Source organism: Pseudochaenichthys georgianus, unplaced genomic scaffold, assembly GCF_902827115.2.
Source record: "Pseudochaenichthys georgianus unplaced genomic scaffold, fPseGeo1.2 scaffold_903_arrow_ctg1, whole genome shotgun sequence".
Taxonomy (NCBI): Eukaryota; Metazoa; Chordata; class Actinopteri; order Perciformes; family Channichthyidae; genus Pseudochaenichthys; species Pseudochaenichthys georgianus.
The window spans coordinates 1-18,196 of record NW_027263437.1 but is presented as its reverse complement, the minus strand read 5'-3'; the positions used below and the strand labels follow the sequence as shown (position 1 = coordinate 18,196).

General features: G+C 43.3%; 1 protein-coding gene across 1 annotated transcript; it reads right to left on the bottom strand.

Annotated features, from left to right (window-relative positions):
• Nucleotides 1–38: 38 nt before the first annotated feature.
• On the bottom strand, nt 39–18,191 carry cebpz (CCAAT enhancer binding protein zeta; the record flags this gene model as incomplete). The annotated part of the gene is made up of 16 exons (XM_034080138.2): nt 39–193; nt 1,144–1,225; nt 2,604–2,668; nt 4,092–4,181; nt 4,271–4,300; nt 5,226–5,422; nt 6,204–6,264; nt 6,558–6,664; nt 7,441–7,507; nt 7,610–7,669; nt 9,869–9,971; nt 12,202–12,255; nt 12,587–12,675; nt 12,980–13,211; nt 15,632–15,863; nt 17,701–18,191. Coding segments are annotated over 16 exons (2,115 nt in total), but the record flags the coding sequence as incomplete, so codon positions are not given.
• Between the last annotated feature and the right edge of the window lie 5 nt (nt 18,192–18,196).

Here is an 18,196-nt window from a genome sequence, read left to right as displayed (position 1 = left end):
ATTTAAAAAAAACCTCCACGATCTCACGACAGCCGCTACTACTTCCTCTTCCCGAACGTCTTCCCTCCCGCCCGCGGGCGACCGAACGCCTTCTTGTTCTTGTTGAACATGGTCTTCTTCTTCCTCATGGTCTTGGCGTCGCGGTCCTGCATCCAGTCGTCTCGGTTCGCCTCCCACTTCAACTGCTTCAGACCTGAGGGACAGACAGGAAGTGAGGGAAGACAACAACGGCTCTGGTTTCATGGATGTGACTATTTGAAGCTATTTATACAAATGATTAAAGTACAGATGCGCCAATGTCTAAAGTAACAATTTAGCAGATTTACAGTTTTATTTATTCCATCTTTGTGCCAGGAAAACTAAATGTTTTAATAGTTCTTCAGGCCTTCATAATATATCTTGACTTGGCCGAACGGTTACCTTCTTATTGAGGAGGTTTTAAGTTCGGTGGATGCTTGTGGTTCTTGTTTTCCATCATCATTTAAATATCTCATAGCATCAAATGTGAGACTTTGAGCCCAGCAGGAATCACATATATATATACAGTCTTCTGTGTTAAAGCTGTGTTCCATCTGGCTGGTATCCAGCTGACTACAACAACCATCATCTTGTATGTTTCCTGTTCTCATAATTATCCATATCGTTTAGTTGCTATGTTCCAGCTCTCCACACCTGAGTGTTAAGGAACTATATACACTGAATAAACTCGATATCCAGCTGCCTGAATTACAAAAACATCCTTCATGCCGTCTTTTTCCTGTTCTCATAAAAATACACCGAGCGCAATAATCTGTATTATTAAATTGCGACATTATAGATATCTTTTTATCGCCGTACACACACACAGTATAACAGGCAGTTAGACGGTCCAATTAAATTCTTACGTTATAGCTCGGCACAACATATAAGATAAAAACTAGCATATAAGACATTTTTAAATAACATTTTAAGTGTATGTCGGCTTATTACATATAAGCCGACATACACTTAATGTCCCTGAATAAAAATACACCGAGCACAATAATCTGTATTATTAAATTGCTATGTTATAGAGATTTTAGAATATAATTATTACGTCTCAGCGCTCCACACCTGAGTGTTAAGGAACTATATACAAACATCCCGTCTCTCGGGGGATCTTACCTGCTTTGTCGCTGTTGGCCATGGCGTTCATGCCGGTGTTGTCAAACTTGGATCCGGCGTTCTCGTCCAGCATGGAGCCAAACTGGGAACAAGGATCAAGTCATGAGAAGGATTAGTTACGGGCCACGAGACTATTAAAGACACCTGAGCCGTTTGCTAATTATTCATCTAATACAGGGGTGGGGAACTCAATTTCATCGCGGGCCACATCAGCATTATGGTTGCACTCAAAGGGCCGGTTGTAACTTTAAGACTATATAAGAATACATCTATAAATATATCATATATATAAAATAATGTACATCATTGCCTCTGCATTGGATTATCATCGGATAGGGTAATGACTACTACGTCTGAAAGCAGAAGTCTAGGGCAAGTCTCTTCAGTGCGTATGTCCCAAAATGATTTAAAAAGAAAAGCCAAATTCTGGAGAAAAAAGAAATAGTGACATTTTGAAATAAAAATCTAATTCTGAGAAAAAAGTCATATTTGAGATGCATTGTGGGACATGTAGTTTATGGGCAACGTGCTTCTGTAGCATGTAACCGTATAATAATCATATTATATTCTTTGCAAGCTCTTGTGGGGCCACATAAAATGAAGTCGCGGGCCGAATGTGGCCCCCGGGCCTTGAGTTTGACACCCCTGATCTAATATATCATATTCCCTTTACTTGTGTAGACTCTTCTTGCACTATTTCTATTTTATTTACATTCTCTTGCACTATTTGATCTGTTCTACGTCCTATACATATTCCTGTTGCTCTGTTGGAGGACGACTTAAGTTGTTCATTGCTATATCTAGAGCGGAGCGGTGACGAGTCCTAAAACCAGGAAGTGAGTCAGCATTTCACCACTTCCTGTTCCCTCGTCTCTGAGCCAATGGGATAGCTGGAAATAAGGTCTGTGGTTGGATCACGTTTTGTTCGAGGACATTATATCTGGACTGGTGATTCCTGAAGAGTGGACGTGTCTGAGAAACGATGGCTGTTACCAAGCGGCTGAACAGGACTACAGAAGTCGTGGAGGCCGTCGTACGTCATTACGCCGAACACGAGAACACTCCTCTGAGTTAGTTTCTGTTCTGCTTGAAAGCAAGTCCCTGCCTCCTGCAGAGTGTTCAGACAAACGCTTCAACTCGTACAAGTTTGAATCTGGATCTGAAGTCGGCGTGACGTTGAAGTCGTGCGGCTGGACTCACTGTAGCTCCTTTATAGCATCACGTTAGCATGTAGCTTCTGGACGTTAGATTTATGATGAGAACATTATGAAAGTAGACATGTGGAGATTATCCTGAACAAAACGTAGGTTCGTTTTCCACTTATCTATTCCAAAATCCTACGGAGAAATCCCGTAGCTTTTTGTCGAGGGAACCTGCACCTCTCGATGTGCACGTGGCGATAAAGCCTTGAATCTTGGTTTGATCTAAAGCTTTATTTATATGCAACGTAACAAACGTACCTCTTCTGCAGAAGCAAACATGGCCGTGTCTTTCTTTCCCTTCGCCCTCTTCCCCTGCTTTGGACCTGAAAGGAGCGAAGAAACAAAAACATTAACTCACATTTTTCACAATAAGAGCAGCTTGAACATTATTTTCAAAATAAAGCACATTTTATGTTTATATTTAATTGAATATCCTGCTTATATTGTGTTGACAGAAAATGTGTGTTTTCATTTGTCCGTTTATAGATTTGTTATCTTCACGGTCATCTGGATATTTTTCTTACTCTCTAATGAGGAGGCGTCTCGTTCTTTCCTATGAGAGAGCGAAACGTCACAGATTACCCAGCATGCCTGGCTGCCAGAGCAAAATAACCGTATGTGCGCTCACAGAGCATGCGCCTCTTAAGCCCCGCCCCCCCCCTCTCGGCCCAGTAGACTGAATGGAGAGAGAAACTCAATCTAGATTTGGCTTTTAGTGCATTTTACAATTTTAAGGACCGAATGATTATAATTAGGGCAATAAAATAGTTCGTACTGGGAAGTTTATTTAGTTAAAAAAAAGTTTCCACTGATTTACAGACGTCTCTTTCCCCATGTTAGTCAATGGGAAAAAGTATTTCTGGGCCGGGGTGACGTCACGGACTGATACGGGAGTTGTAGTACCGCCGTTTGGACACAACGAATGTTTTCATCAGAGTCCGAGAGAGAGAGAGGGGGAGAGAGAGAGAAAAGAGAGAGGGGGGGAGGGAGAGATGAAGAGAGAGGAGAGAGAGGAGAGAGAGAGAGAGGGGAGAGAGAGGAAAAGAGAGGGAGAGAGAGGGGGGGGGAGAGAGAGGAAAAGAGAGGGAGAGAGAGGGGGGGAGAGAGAGGAAAAGAGAGGGAGGAGAGGGGGGGAGAGAGAGGAAAAGAGAGGGAGAGAGAGCGAGGAAAGAGAGGGGGGGAGAGAGAGAGCTTCCGCTCATCTCTCCCGTGTTATTATAAAGTTAATGTGAACTTGAATAATGAACTTCGTCTGAATGTAATAATGCTGTTTGGTGGAAGCTCCAGAGAATGAGCGTTAACTGAGTTTTAAACACCTCTTTCAATGGAAGACCCCCCATAGGCCACGCCCACTCCATAGGCCCCGCCCACTCCATATGCCCCGCCCACTCCACAGGCAGATACTAATTCCGGCGATTCCATTTCTTTTTTTGAGATGTTTATATTTTATAATAGTTCATTTCTACTCTTTTAACTTGTTATTATGTGCAATGCCTCGTTTTGTTTTATGCTGGTAAACATTAATTAGAGTAAAGCAAACAAACCCCGGCTGTTGAGGAATGTGATTTGATTGATGCAGAAAATGTACTAAATAAATATTGACGTGATGCATCGTCAAGTATGCAGATTTGAAACTGTATTTTTACTTTCCACATCTCATCTCTTTGAAGGCTGGCGAGTCACTGACGACTAAAGGAGGCGAGATATCCTAAATCAAGACGGGGTATTAAATCTGAGTAAACGAACCCAGAGAGGAGTCCGGCTCCTCGGAGGATTTCCGCTTCCCCTTCTTGGCGAGCGGAGTGATATCAGGGACTTCCATCTCGTCGTCTGAATCTGCAGATGGGAGACAGTTCATTATTCAATCAGAAATAGAGTCAGCACCTGTGAGGAAGTATTTGATGCGTTCGTAGACTTGTACTCACCTCCAAATGCATCGTCCTCCAGCTCGGGAACTGGAGAAAAGAAAATCAATTAAAAAGGGAAAATATTCATGTATTTTTATTACAATACTACGAGTGTTTTTCAGACCACATACTGTACTATATTGTATTCTGAAATACTCTATGACGTTTCTTTTAGAAATGTTCGATATGCTAAATCTTTGCAGCAGTGGCGAGCCGCCAGGGCCCTCGAGATCAGTGGTTCTCAAATGGGGGTACGCGGACCCCTAGGGGTACGTTGGGGTACTGCAGGGGGTACGTGAGGTAAAAATGAATAAAAAGGTTAATTAAAAAAATACCATGCATGTTTACAAAAATAATCTTAGTATAATAAATTAAATAGAAAACACCATTTTAGAGGGCCGAGTCACGCTTTTCAGACAGACTTTAATATGTCTCTTTCCTTTTTTACATTTTCAAAATACTATAACCGTTTTTTCAGAAATTTCCAACAAACTTTACCATTACTTTTTATTTGATATTTATGACATGGTATACTGATTTAATTTATTTTTTCACCTACTATAGTACTGACATTTTTCTCAAATTTGCAACAATCATTACTTCATTCTTTGATTTATTTTCCACATACTATACGATTACTTTTTTGTTCAACAGAAGCACTTCTTTTATCTACGTTGTGGACGTACTAAAGTATTTCATTTTTCTGAAAAACTTCACTACGCGTTTTTTCCATTTATTTTCCCACGTGACCTTTTTTATTTATTTTTTAATGTGTTGACATTCGCAACATGTTTTTAACATTTTTGACACTATACTGACTTTTCAGATTTCTTTGACAAACTTTGTAAGTAATTTTTTTTTATTACTACGACCCTTAACAAAATAAACCAAAACTTTTCTCACGTCACACCAAGCGTATCGCGTCTCGAAAACTAGATGTAAATCCCAGCCACTCCCAGAAACGTTGCCTCACCTTCTTCATCGTCGTCATCCCCTCCTCCCCCGTCAGGATCCATGAACGTCCCCCCCTCTTCCTCCAGCTCGTCTCCGAAGTCTTCCTCGTCCATGGAGCCCAGAGAAACCTCCTCGTCGTCCAGGTCCGCGTCCGAGTCGTCGTCCGAGTCCGACGCCTCCGGATCCTTCTTCTTCTTCTTCTTGGCCTTCACATTACTGACATCGAGAAGAGAATTATCAAATCAGTCCCGAAGGTTAAACAAATAACAGACAAGTGTGTTTTCTTATCATTTAGATATTTATATCAACATTTTTCCTTATTATTTAATTTAAATATTTAATTTCTTTATTGTTGTTTTTTTTTTTTTAAAGGCTGACGAAACATATCTATGTGTGTAATTTAATGAGGTATGTGTAAATATATATAAAAATAATGAACATATATCAATGAATTGTATAAAGGTGATAAAAAGCCTGATTTATGTTTTCCCGTTTTCTAAATATTTTTTTTTAAAGATTAAGAACTCGATACATTTACAAATAAAGATCGCTCAAACAGACAAAGACCAGCACTTTAGCCTCAAAGAATAAACACAAATGCTATTACCGTACTTTTCGGACTATAAGCCGCGACTTTTCCCCCCATTTTTGTTGTACAGCTAACGGCCACTAGGGAACCTCCTACATCTATGGATTTTACAGGTAAAATTAACCACCTTTAACACTACGGGCTCTAGGACCGGTCCGCGCCCGCCACCTTTAAGCGGCGGGCTCCAGCAGGAAAAGCTGGAGGCCGGAAAAGAGTGAGACAGGTAGCGCGCCAAAGTCAAAGTGGAACCGAGAGACAGAACGAGAGCAAGACAGACGGACAGTTTAGCTGCTGCGGCTCATATGACGGTGCGCTTTATAGTCCGAAAGGTACGGTAGTGTTGTTTCTGCGGTGCATGTTGTTGGAAGTGCAAACAGGTCATTCATATATAAATAATAGATCGCTCACCCAGCGAAGTCCAGATCATCGTCAGCCATCTCCGTGAAGTACGAGTCTCCCTCGCAGGAGTCTGTTCCAATGAGAAGGTGAGAATAAATAAAAATTACACACAAGATTAAATACATAAAGAAATCAAAATAAAAACATATTTAAGTATACATATATATTTTAAATAAAGATTGGAGTTGCATTAATGAAAAACAAACAATAATAATTCTCATTTTAAATTCATTTTGTAATACAATTATTCTCAAATATTGTAATTAAAAGCAATGGCTCTGTTTGTAACTAGAAGCATCTTCTGGAGCTGATAACCAGTTCTTCTATAACTTCTATCACGTCTGCATTACGTGTTTGTCTCACCGAGCATTTTCTCAAACTCCTCGTCGTCCACGTCCTCCACGCTCTCGTTGTCTCCTCGAGGCCGGCGGATCTTCAGCTGCTTCTCCTGGTGACGCTTCCTGAAGAAACTGGGGGGGGGGGGGAAGTAAATAAAAAAACATTAAAAAAAACTTCAAAAATAAATATTCTCACGAGAGGAAGTTCAAGTGATTATTGTCCAGGGTTCAAACGCCTTTTCACCAATGACTTTCAATGACCTCTCCGTGACCTTTACCTAGTTTTCCACGACCCTCTCTCAGCGGTACCACTGAAAATGGTTTATTTGAACAAGCTCTGAAACAAATCAAATAGTAGGTACTGGCTTCTACTCAAATCTCTCACCAGCAAAACACGTCGTCAGTTAAAAGCCATTTTACGTTTCATTACGATACGATACAGTATTATCATTATAGTATTACTATTTCGGCGATTAGATAAAATATAAATTATATTTATATATATAGTTACATTTCCATGACTTCTCCAAGAACCCTGGCTGTCCTTTCTTTACATTTTACAGCGTTAACATTTTAGTTTATTTGAATTATTATTATTTATTTAGAGTTTTTAAAATATGAATTTATTGTCAGATTTTGTTATTTTATCAGTACATTTCTTTGAGTACAATAAAATACAAATAAAACCCCCGTATGCTGTTCCCTTTACTTCTTCATGATTCTGTTTAGATTATATTGCCTTTCTATTTGCAGCTAAATATTATATTTAGAGAAATGGGTTCGATACCTGACTTTCCCCAAAGGTATAAATAAAGTAAATTATTTGTCTAACACGTTTTCTTCTTGTGAAGACAGGAAGACGATTAGAGAAATAAAAGCTTCAATCATGAAAATAGTTTCTAACTCACCGATGGAAGAAGATTTCATCGACGGGGATCTGACTCTCCTCTTTAGCCAGGAACTCCTCACAGTTCACTGAGAGAGAGAAAGTCGTTTTAAAACAACATAAATAAACTACAGACAATGAGGTGAAATAAAAACAATTAACTCGACACACACACGTCTTCAAAAACTCACCTGGAACAGATTTGAGAGGGAATCTCTGTTTGGGCGTCAGCGCGGAAGAATCTGTGTTTTCTGAGAAGAACAAAACGTATAAATCCAGATATTAATATTTTTAACATCTCTAATTAATTCATAATAATACACAATTTGATTAATGAAGCTCAGCGCAAGTTCAACCAGGAAGACCGTCTTTACTCGCAACCCCCCTCCATCCCATTTCACCTCCCGTCCCTCTGAATCCAGGGTCTAGCTAAGCCCCTCCCCTTCAGACCGAACCCAACCATCCATTCACCACCACCAAGCTAAGCCCCTCCCCTTCAGACCGACTCCAACCATCCATTCACCACCACCAGGGTCAAGCTAAGCCCCGCCCCTTCAGACCGACCCCAACCATCCATTCACCACCACCAGGGTCAAGCTAAGCCCCTCCCCTTCAGACCGACCCCAACTATCCATTCACCACCACCAGGGTCAAGCTAAGCCCCTCCCCTTCAGACCGACCCCAACCATCCATTCACCACCACCAGGGTCAAGCTAAGCCCCTCCCCTTCAGACCGACTCCAACCATCCATTCACCACCACCAGGGTCAAGCTAAGCCACTCCCCTTCAGACCGACCCCAACTATCCATTCACCACCACCAGGGTCAAGCTAAGCCCCTCCCCTTCAGACCGACCCCAACCATCCATTCACCACCACCAGGGTCAAGCTAAGCCCCTCCCCTTCAGACCGACCCCAACCATCCATTCACCACCACCAGGGTCAAGCTAAGCCCCTCCCCTTCAGACCGACCCCAACTATCCATTCACCACCACCAGGGTCAAGCTAAGCCCCTCCCCTTCAGACCGACCCAACTATCCATTCACCACCACCAGGGTCAAGCTAAGCCCCTCCCCTTCAGACCGACCCCAACCATCCATTCACCACCACCAGGGTCAAGCTAAGCCCCTCCCCTTCAGACCGATCCCAACTATCCATTCACCACCACCAGGGTCAAGCTAAGCCCCTCCCCTTCAGACCGAACCCAACTATCCATTCACCACCACCAGGGTCAAGCTAAGCCCCTCCCCTTCAGACCGACCCAACTATCCATTCACCACCACCAGGGTCAAGCTAAGCCCCTCCCCTTCAGACCGACTCCAACTATCCATTCACCACCACCAGGGTCAAGCTAAGCCCCGCCCCTTCAGACCGACCCAACTATCCATTCACCACCACCAGGGTCAAGCTAAGCCACTCCCCTTCAGACCGACCCCAACTATCCATTCACCACCACCAGGGTCAAGCTAAGCCCCTCCCCTTCAGACCGACCCAACTATCCATTCACCACCACCAGGGTCAAGCTAAGCCCCTCCCCTTCAGACCGACCCCAACCATCCATTCACCACCACCAGGGTCAAGCTAAGCCCCTCCCCTTCAGACCGATCCCAACTATCCATTCACCACCACCAGGGTCAAGCTAAGCCCCTCCCCTTCAGACCGAACCCAACTATCCATTCACCACCACCAGGGTCAAGCTAAGCCCCTCCCCTTCAGACCGACCCAACTATCCATTCACCACCACCAGGGTCAAGCTAAGCCCCTCCCCTTCAGACCGACCCCAACTATCCATTCACCACCACCAGGGTCAAGCAGCCCCTCCCCTTCAGACCGACCCCAACTATCCATTCACCACCACCAGGGTCAAGCTAAGCCCCTCCCCTTCAGACCGAACCCAACTATCCATTCACCACCACCAGGGTCAAGCTAAGCCCCTCCCCTTCAGACCGACCCCAACCATCCATTCACCACCACCAGGGTCAAGCTAAGCCCCTCCCCTTCAGACCGACCCCAACTATCCATTCACCACCACCAGGGTCAAGCTAAGCCCCTCCCCTTCAGACCGACCCAACTATCCATTCACCACCACCAGGGTCAAGCTAAGCCCCTCCCCTTCAGACCGACCCCAACCATCCATTCACCACCACCAGGGTCAAGCTAAGCCCCTCCCCTTCAGACCGACCCCAACTATCCATTCACCACCACCAGGGTCAAGCTAAGCCCCTCCCCTTCAGACCGATCCCAACTATCCATTCACCACCACCAGGGTCAAGCTAAGCCCCTCCCCTTCAGACCGATCCCAACTATCCATTCACCACCACCAGGGTCAAGCTAAGCCCCTCCCCTTCAGACCGTTGCATTGTTGGAGGAGCTCAGGTCATTGCCCTTTCTACACTGCAGCTTACATGACAATAAAACCTTTGAATTGAATTGTTGTTGTTGTTGTTATTACGTTTTCCCTTCATCTGTTTTGGGTTTCTGAAGACGAAGCGGTCGAGGAACCGGATCAGAGTGAAGTCCTGCAGAGGGTCTCCGGAGTAGAGGATGGAGCCGCCCTGAGGAAACAACGAGGAAACTGTTGGGAAAGTCCTGAGTGTCCTCTTCCAACATGAGAGTAGCATGCTAACAAGGGTACCAACTGCAGCTGTGAACTTGACAGGATGTGAGATGACCTGGAAGAGCATCAGGACTGCTTGAGGCAGATGATAGCTATGTGATGAACATGATGATTCAGCCTCTATGGAGAGAGACATCAAGCATGCTCATTTCTGACGTGGAGCTGATCTGAAGTAAACATTGAATACTGCTTTCTATCCCTCCATCTTGTGACTGTGTGACTCCCTCTCTTGATATCAGCATGTGAAGGACACTGCTCAGGAACTAGTCTCTGTATGTGATGACTCCTTCCATTCTGGAGAGGATCACAGATACATGGATCCTGATGTTGAAGCTCAAGCCGGGGACCAGGGAGAGTTTACTAACAGCAATGATAATACAGTTTAATCTGTCAAAAAAAAGTCATGATTTTTTTATTTAGAGCAGGGGTGTCAAACTCAAGGCCCGGGGGCCAAATCCGGCCCGCGACTTCACTTCATGCGGCCCCACAAGAGCTGGCAAAGAATATAATAATATATTGTTCATTATACGGTTACATGGCGATTTACAGAAGCAGGTTGCCCATAAACTACATGTCCCACAATGCATCTCAGACTTGCAATTATTTGCCCTAGACTTCTGCTTTCAGTCGTAGTTAATTATGAAGTTATTACCCTACCCGATAATAATCCAATGCAGAGGCAATGATGTAAAATACATTATTTTAAATATTTATATATGTATATTTATATAGTCTTAAAGTTACAACCGGCCCTTTGAGTGCAACCATAATGCTCATGTGGCCCGCGATGGATCCTGAGACTGAAGCCCGAGCCGGTGACGAGAGAGTTTACTAACAGCAACGATAATACAGTTTAATCCGTCACAAAAAAATACATGATTTTGTGAGTTTGAGAAAAAGTCAGACTTTTTAGATTTTTTGAAAAAGTCATTTTAATTTTGAGAAAGTCTTTTTTTTATTTTTCGAGAAAAACTCATAATTTAGCGATTTTGAGAAAAAGTCATGATTTTTAGATTTTGATATATAAGCTATTCTGTAGGTGATGACTACTTCCATTCTGGAGAGGATCACAGACACACGGATCCTGAGGTTGAAGCTTAAATCGGAGACATTTAAAGAAATTTAGAGAAAAAGTTGAATTTTTTTGATTTGGAGAAAAAGTCAGATTTTTGGGGATTTTGAGAAAAATACAGAATTTTGAGTTTTGATATATAAACTATTCTGTATGTGATGACTACTTCCATTCTTGAGGGTTTAAAATACATGGATCCTGAGACTGAAGCCCGAGCCGGTGACGAGAGAGAGTTTACTAACAGCAACGATAATACAGTTTAATCCGTCACAAAAAAATACATGATTTTGAGATTTTGAGAAAAAGTCAGACTTTTTAGATTTTTTGAAAAAGTCATTTTAATTTTGAGAAAGTCTTTTTTTTATTTTTCGAGAAAAACTCATAATTTAGCGATTTTGAGAAAAAGTCATGATTTTTAGATTTTGATATATAAGCTATTCTGTATGTGATGACTACTTCCATTCTGGAGAGGATCACAGACACACGGATCCTGAGGTTGAAGCTTAAATCGGAGACATTTAAAGAAATTTAGAGAAAAAGTTGAATTTTTTTGATTTGGAGAAAAAGTCAGATTTTTGGGGATTTTGAGAAAAAAATCTGAATTTTGAGAAAAATACAGAATTTTGAGTTTTGATATATAAACTATTCTGTATGTGATGACTACTTCCATTCTTGAGGGTTTAAAATACATGGATCCTGAGACTGAAGCCCGAGCCGGTGACGAGAGAGTTTACTAACAGCAACGATAATACAGTTTAATCCGTCAAAAAAATGACATGATTTTGAGATTTTGAGAAAGTACTAATTTTGACAAAAGGTAATAATTTTTTGATTTTTTGAAAGTCATTTTAATTTTGAGAAAGTAATTTTTTAGATTTTGAGAGAAAGTCAGAATTTTTTTATTTTTTGAAAAAGTCAGACTTTGATATATAAGCTATTCTGTAGGTGATGACTCCTTCCATTCTGGAGAGGATCATAAATACACGGATCCTGAGACTGAAGCTCGAGCCGGGGTCCAGGGAGACACGTAGAAACAGAAACATTCATAAAGAAATAGTACAAACGGAAGTTGTGACTTTAAGTGCAAAGGCTTTACCTCCAGGATGGTTTTTGCAAACAGCGACACGGACGGATGGAAGTGAGCGGCGAGCTGCAGGGAGACGAGACAAAAGGAAATAGCTTAGATGTGAAACGTCACCTGAAGATGAGATATCACGGTGAACATGGAGAAGCTGTTGGAAGGTTACTCTCTGTCTAATTAAGCCATGTTTTCCCCCCCTGCTGGACAGATGATGTAAGACACCCTAATTAAATAACTAATTGAAATGTAAAAGCCATGTGCATGATATTTAGATAATAAAACTTCTTCTATAGTATGATGCGATATCAACGTCTCCATGTATCCGAGCTAAATTAATGTCAAACTATATTTTCTAAAAATGTTAAAAGTTTCACAAAAACACTTATTGAGTGCTCCTCACCCTCTGCAGCTCCCACAGAGTCGTGCGGTCGGCGCCGCAGAACAACGGGTTTCTGTGTAGCGGGTCGTAGCTCTGGATGCTCTTTCCTCCTGGAGACAGAAACATCAACATTAAACAACAACAACAAGGAACCACAGCAAAAATACAACATTTTAAGAATATGTTTTTTGTTCTTGGAGATTTTACATCTGAGAAAAGTCGTCTTTTTCATCCACATCTGCTTAATTGAAGGAGCCGTGTTCTGCTTTTTGAGGTCTTCCCTTTCCCGTAGTGTATCTATTGGTTTTGGTGCATGTAAACGGTCTGCAGAGGCTCAAATCCCCGGGTTTCTCTCCCACACACAAATCACTATAACACAAATGGTAGTTTATGAATCATAACCCTCTCACACACCTTCCAGGTTCTGGTGGTGTACCCATGATGCACTGGGCTTCGCCTCCTTTGGCTCTGCACTGGGCTTCGCCTCCTTTGGCTCTGCACTGGGCTTCGCCTCCTTTGGCTCTGCACTCGCTTCTTCCTCCTTTGGCTCTGCACTCGCTCCTTCCTCCTGCTTGTCTGCGTCCACAAAGCGCTCCTCTTCATCATCTTCCTCAGCGAGGTCTTTGAACGCCTCCTCGTCCCCGTCCTGAGGGAGCACAACGGGAAGAGATGTATCATTTACTAAAAAACAAATCACCTCAAGTATCGTTGAGATCGAGACGCACCAGGAGAAGAATAAGGAATAGAAATTAACTTCATTTTTTCACACTTGAATCTATATTTGACTGACAATCAAATCTCACACACTTATTATGTTGTGTGTGTGTTGCCAACGACTTTACAAAAAAGGGACAATTACGTAATCTGGATTTTCTGGGTTTCTTTGTTTGACATTTGGTCACTATTTCCATTTCTATTTCTATTTTAGTGTATTTACTTTATTGTTCCATGTCCTACACCACATGTGTCAAACTCGAGGCCCGGGGGCCAAATCAGGCCCGTGGTGGATTTAATTTCGGCCCGCAGGATCATCTTTAATTGCCATTAGTGTTGTCACGATACCAACATTTTGGTTTCGATACCAAGTCAAGAATCAATCGCGATTCCCATTATTTTCTTAAAAAAAGGGAAACGGTTTCTCACATGCTCTGGCAGCTAGAGCGTGCACAAGAGAGGGGAGGGACTTGGAGCGTGCACGAGAGGGGCGGGACTTAGGGGTGGGCGATATGACGATATATATATCGTCGTGACGATATTAGGTCTCCACGATATGCTTTTTCAGAGATATCTTCCTATCGTGATAAAAAAAAAAAACATTTGAAAAAAAAAAATAGCGGGAAGGGAAGAGACTCTCCGTGCGCGGCGCAGGGGGCTATGACAGCGGACGGAGAGCCTCTTCCCCTCCCGCTCCCCCAGCCTCACCTACTGATTTTAATTTCACCATATATCAAGCCCGATCGATTTCACAATGTCAGCGCACCTCTGCTTTCGTTCAGTCCGAGTTGTTTGACAGGCTCCCAAAGTCCCCGCCCCCTTTCTTTCAGGCGAGGGAAAATACACTGTTGGCAGTCTGCACACACAGCAATAATGGACGGAGAGTCAGATTCTGATGTAGAAGAATTAGATTTAGTCCCCAAAAAGAACTCTACGTCTGTGATATGGAAATATTTTGGATATAACACAACAGACACGGAGCAAACAAATGTAATTTGCAAAATGTGCAAAAAAGGAAATTTCAAAGCGACAGATGGCAACACGTCGGGCTTACGAGACCACCTCAAACGCAAGCACCAGAAAGAGCATGCAGAGACTTTGGCACTGACTTTTCCTCATTGATGTTTTACTTAGTTACGTTTTACCCTCCTTTTCATGTTTATTGATGTTCACTGCTCACTCGTTCATTCAGGGATTCATTTCTGAAATAAAACCAGCTTGAAATGCTGTGTTGTTCTGTTACTCCTTTTTGCTTTAGTTTCTGTTACCTTGTAGGTGCTTGTTCTGTTAAGTAACTTGAAAAATAACCATAATAACCGACATGAAAAAATATCGAAATCAGTCGGAAGTCTCAACGGCTCATTTCAGAATAAACGTGGATTTACGTAAAAAACTATTTTTTCAGGGTTCGGGTGTTTTGTTTGATTTTAAACAAACCAAGTCTTGGCTTTCAGAATATGAAACTTTTATTTCCAAAATCACACGATAAGTACATTTTTGAAGCTCGTGAAGGGACGAAGACAGCTCTCACTCGCACTCTGCTGTTCCGCAGCGCCGCCCCCCTCCCTCCGGCTGACATTATGAACGTGAGAGTAAAGTAATCATAGATAACACGGCAGGGTCCGTTACAGTTTGTTTTCATCTGATTTAAATTAAACAGAGTCTTGGCTTTCAGAATATTAAACGGCAAATTCAGATGATAAATATAACTTTGAAGCTTCGGCATAATTACAAGCGGAGAACGGAGTACTTTAACGCCACAGCAGGCGCAACAACAGCCGGTGTTTCTCGTGAGGGTTTTCCCCGGGAAACAAACCCAATACACACAAACGCACAAACACACACACGTATACACACACACTCGCGAGCTTCCCCTCCAAACGAAAATATCTTCCCTCCGTAGTATTTTGATCATTTGCTCCACTAATAATCAATCAGATCGATGGATTCCAGAGAAGAGGAAACTTTAAAGGCCTTTTTCTCAAAATGAGGACTCGGTGACAGTCGTTATATAACGTGACATATTTCGCTTAATATTTGGAGTACAACAACAATCCTGATATCATTAGAAAGCTAGGAATATCCTCTTTCCAACCGTGTATACAATGCGATCAATGCGACTGATTTCGATGGAGCAGGTCACATATATCGTCTATCGTGATACTGCCTGAAAATATCGTGATAACATATTTTTCAATATCGCCCACCCCTAGCGGGACTTAGAGTATACCTGAATATACCTTGTGATTACATTTAAACAAAACCCATAATAATCCCAGCTCTGAGTTTTCCCAGTGCTCAAAGACGCTTTACACACAACCAGAAACAGCACAAAGAAACCACGTCTCTCACCCCGTCCTCCAGCAGCAGGATCTTGAGAGCCGGTTTGCTCTTCATCACCTCGGACACGAGGAAGAGCGCTCCGCAGGTGAAGGAGGCGCTCTGCTCGGCGCTGACCTGCAGCAGGCGCTTCACAAACGCCTTCACGCGACGGACCACGATGTCCGCCTTCAGGGACTTATAGAGGAGGTTCAGGAACATGCTGTGACGAGAAGAGGAAGAAAGACCGGGGTCCAGAAGCTTCCTGAGGAGGAGGAGGAGGAGGAGGAGGAGGGGGGGGGGGGGGGAGGGGGAGAGGAGGAGGAGGATGAGAGGGAGAGGAGGAGGATGAGGGGGAGAGGAGGAGGAGGGGGAGAGGAGGAGGATGAGGGGGGAGAGGAGGAGGAGGAGGAGGAGGAGGAGGAGAGGAGGAGGGAGAGAGGAGGAGGAGGAGGAGGAGGAGGAGGAGGAAAACAGACATTTAATATTCATTTTATTATATTTCTGCATTAATCTAAAGCTCTGGTGTTCCTGATTTCACCTCGTTAATATTAGTTCTTATTCATTGCCGCACACTCTAGACGCCATCCTATGCTATGATTGGCCAGTCTATATTCGAGGGGCGGGACTTAGCAAAGGCTCTATATATACACAAACTGTCACTCTCAAATTGGGTTGCAAAATTCCGGGAATTTTCAAAGATGGAAACTTTCCACGGGAATTAACGGGAATCTTCTAAATGGAAGGAACTTAGGGAACTTAAATATATTTGGGGAAAGTATCTTAGCATAATCTTGACTAAAACAAACGGATGCCATTCAAGTACCGTACTTTTCGGACTGCATATAAGCCGCAGCAGCTAAATGGTCCGTCTGTCTTGCTCTCGTTCTGTCTCTCGGTTCCACTTTTACTTTGGCGCGCTACCTGTCTCACTCTTTTCCGGCCTCCAGCTTTTCCTGCTGGAGCCCGCCGCTTAAAGGTGGCGGGCGTGGACCGGTCCTAGAGCCCGTAGTGTTAAAGGTGGTTAATTTTACCTGTAAAATCCATAGATTTAGGAGGTTCCCCAGTGGCCGTTAGCTGTAGACAAAAATGAGGAAAAAAGTCGCGGCTTATAGTCCGAAAAGTACGGTACACTTGAATATCCATGCCGTAGCACGCGGCTATTGAGACCACTCAAAGGATCGCAACAGGCTCACACATGTGAGAGTGGAAACATTCGGGCAAACCTAAGTCTCTCTGAGCCGGCCGGACACAGAGCCTCCTCAACAGGCCGGACAGTGACACTGAAGAGGAGGAGGAAGAGGAAGAGGTGGATGTTGAGGAAGTGGACATGCTGTTGGATGCTGATGAGGCCCAGGGAGAGCCCGTCGACTGAAAGGCTTTAGCAACAATGCAGAGGATCGCTTGAAGGACGATGTTTGATGGGACTTTGTGGAGGGGGAGGGCTCTTTCCATTTAACGGTTTGAATGGGACTTTGGGGTTAGGGGGGGTGAGTAATATTTAACTCAACATTCCTGTTTTTGTTCGTCAATGAAACAAATAATTGTTTCTATAAAATAATTAAAACTTGTTCTGTTCTAGTTAAAAAAATAAAATAAAAACCTGTTGAAATGTCGTGTTTTTGGTTTAATTTTGCATCGAATATTTCCAAAACCCCCAGCTTAACTTCCCATGGAATGTTCCGCCGCTTTGCGACCCTACTCTCAAACACACTTCAAATGAAATAAAGTGGATTTAATAGCCAGTAGGGATGCCAGCGATTATTCGTTACAGTCTCCATAATCGAATATTATTTTTAAAAATCGATTTTATTTATATATTTTTTTTATTATTTATATATTTTTTTTTTATTATTTATATATATTTTTTTTATTATTTATGTATTTTTGTAATCGATTATTATTCGCCAGGGCTGTCGAATAATCGATTTTGACCATGGTCAGTTTCTGGCAACCCTAATAGCCAGGTGAATGCAGACAGGAGAATGTGAAGTCACAGCAGTAGATTCAGAACATGTCTGCATGAAGCACTTGGTGGTTCGGTTTAGAGAGACTCATGTCCCGGCAGGATTGCTGCTGCTTTGAGTTTGAGCAACGCTTACCTGTACAGAGCGACGTAGTACCGATCCGAGATGCTCTGCTGCGAGTCCATCACCTGGAACAGCAGCATGAGCGCCTGCACGGCCGTGTTGAACTTCACCAGGTGCACGACTTTAAACAGCGTGTCCAGCTGCTCCTTCACCTTCTCGTCCCCGGAGCCGGCGTAGGGATACGCCCTGTTCACGCCCGACAGCAGCGCGCTCAGCATCTTGGACTCGATGTCCTTCTTCTTCACGCAGGCGCGGAAGAAGGAGAAGTAGATGGTGATGAGCTTGGCGGCCAAGTCTGCCTCGTCGTGGCTGAGCATCACTTGGCTGAGGAAGCACACGGCGTAGTACTGCGCCTTGGGGTTGATGTTGGGGCGGAACATGAGCCTCTCCACCTCGCAGCTCACCACCGCCTTCATGTTGGGGTGCTTGTGAATCAGGGACTCCAACAGGTGGGACGCTTTCGCCGCCGTCTTGTACTCCGGGTCGCCCAGCTTGTTGACCACCTGCA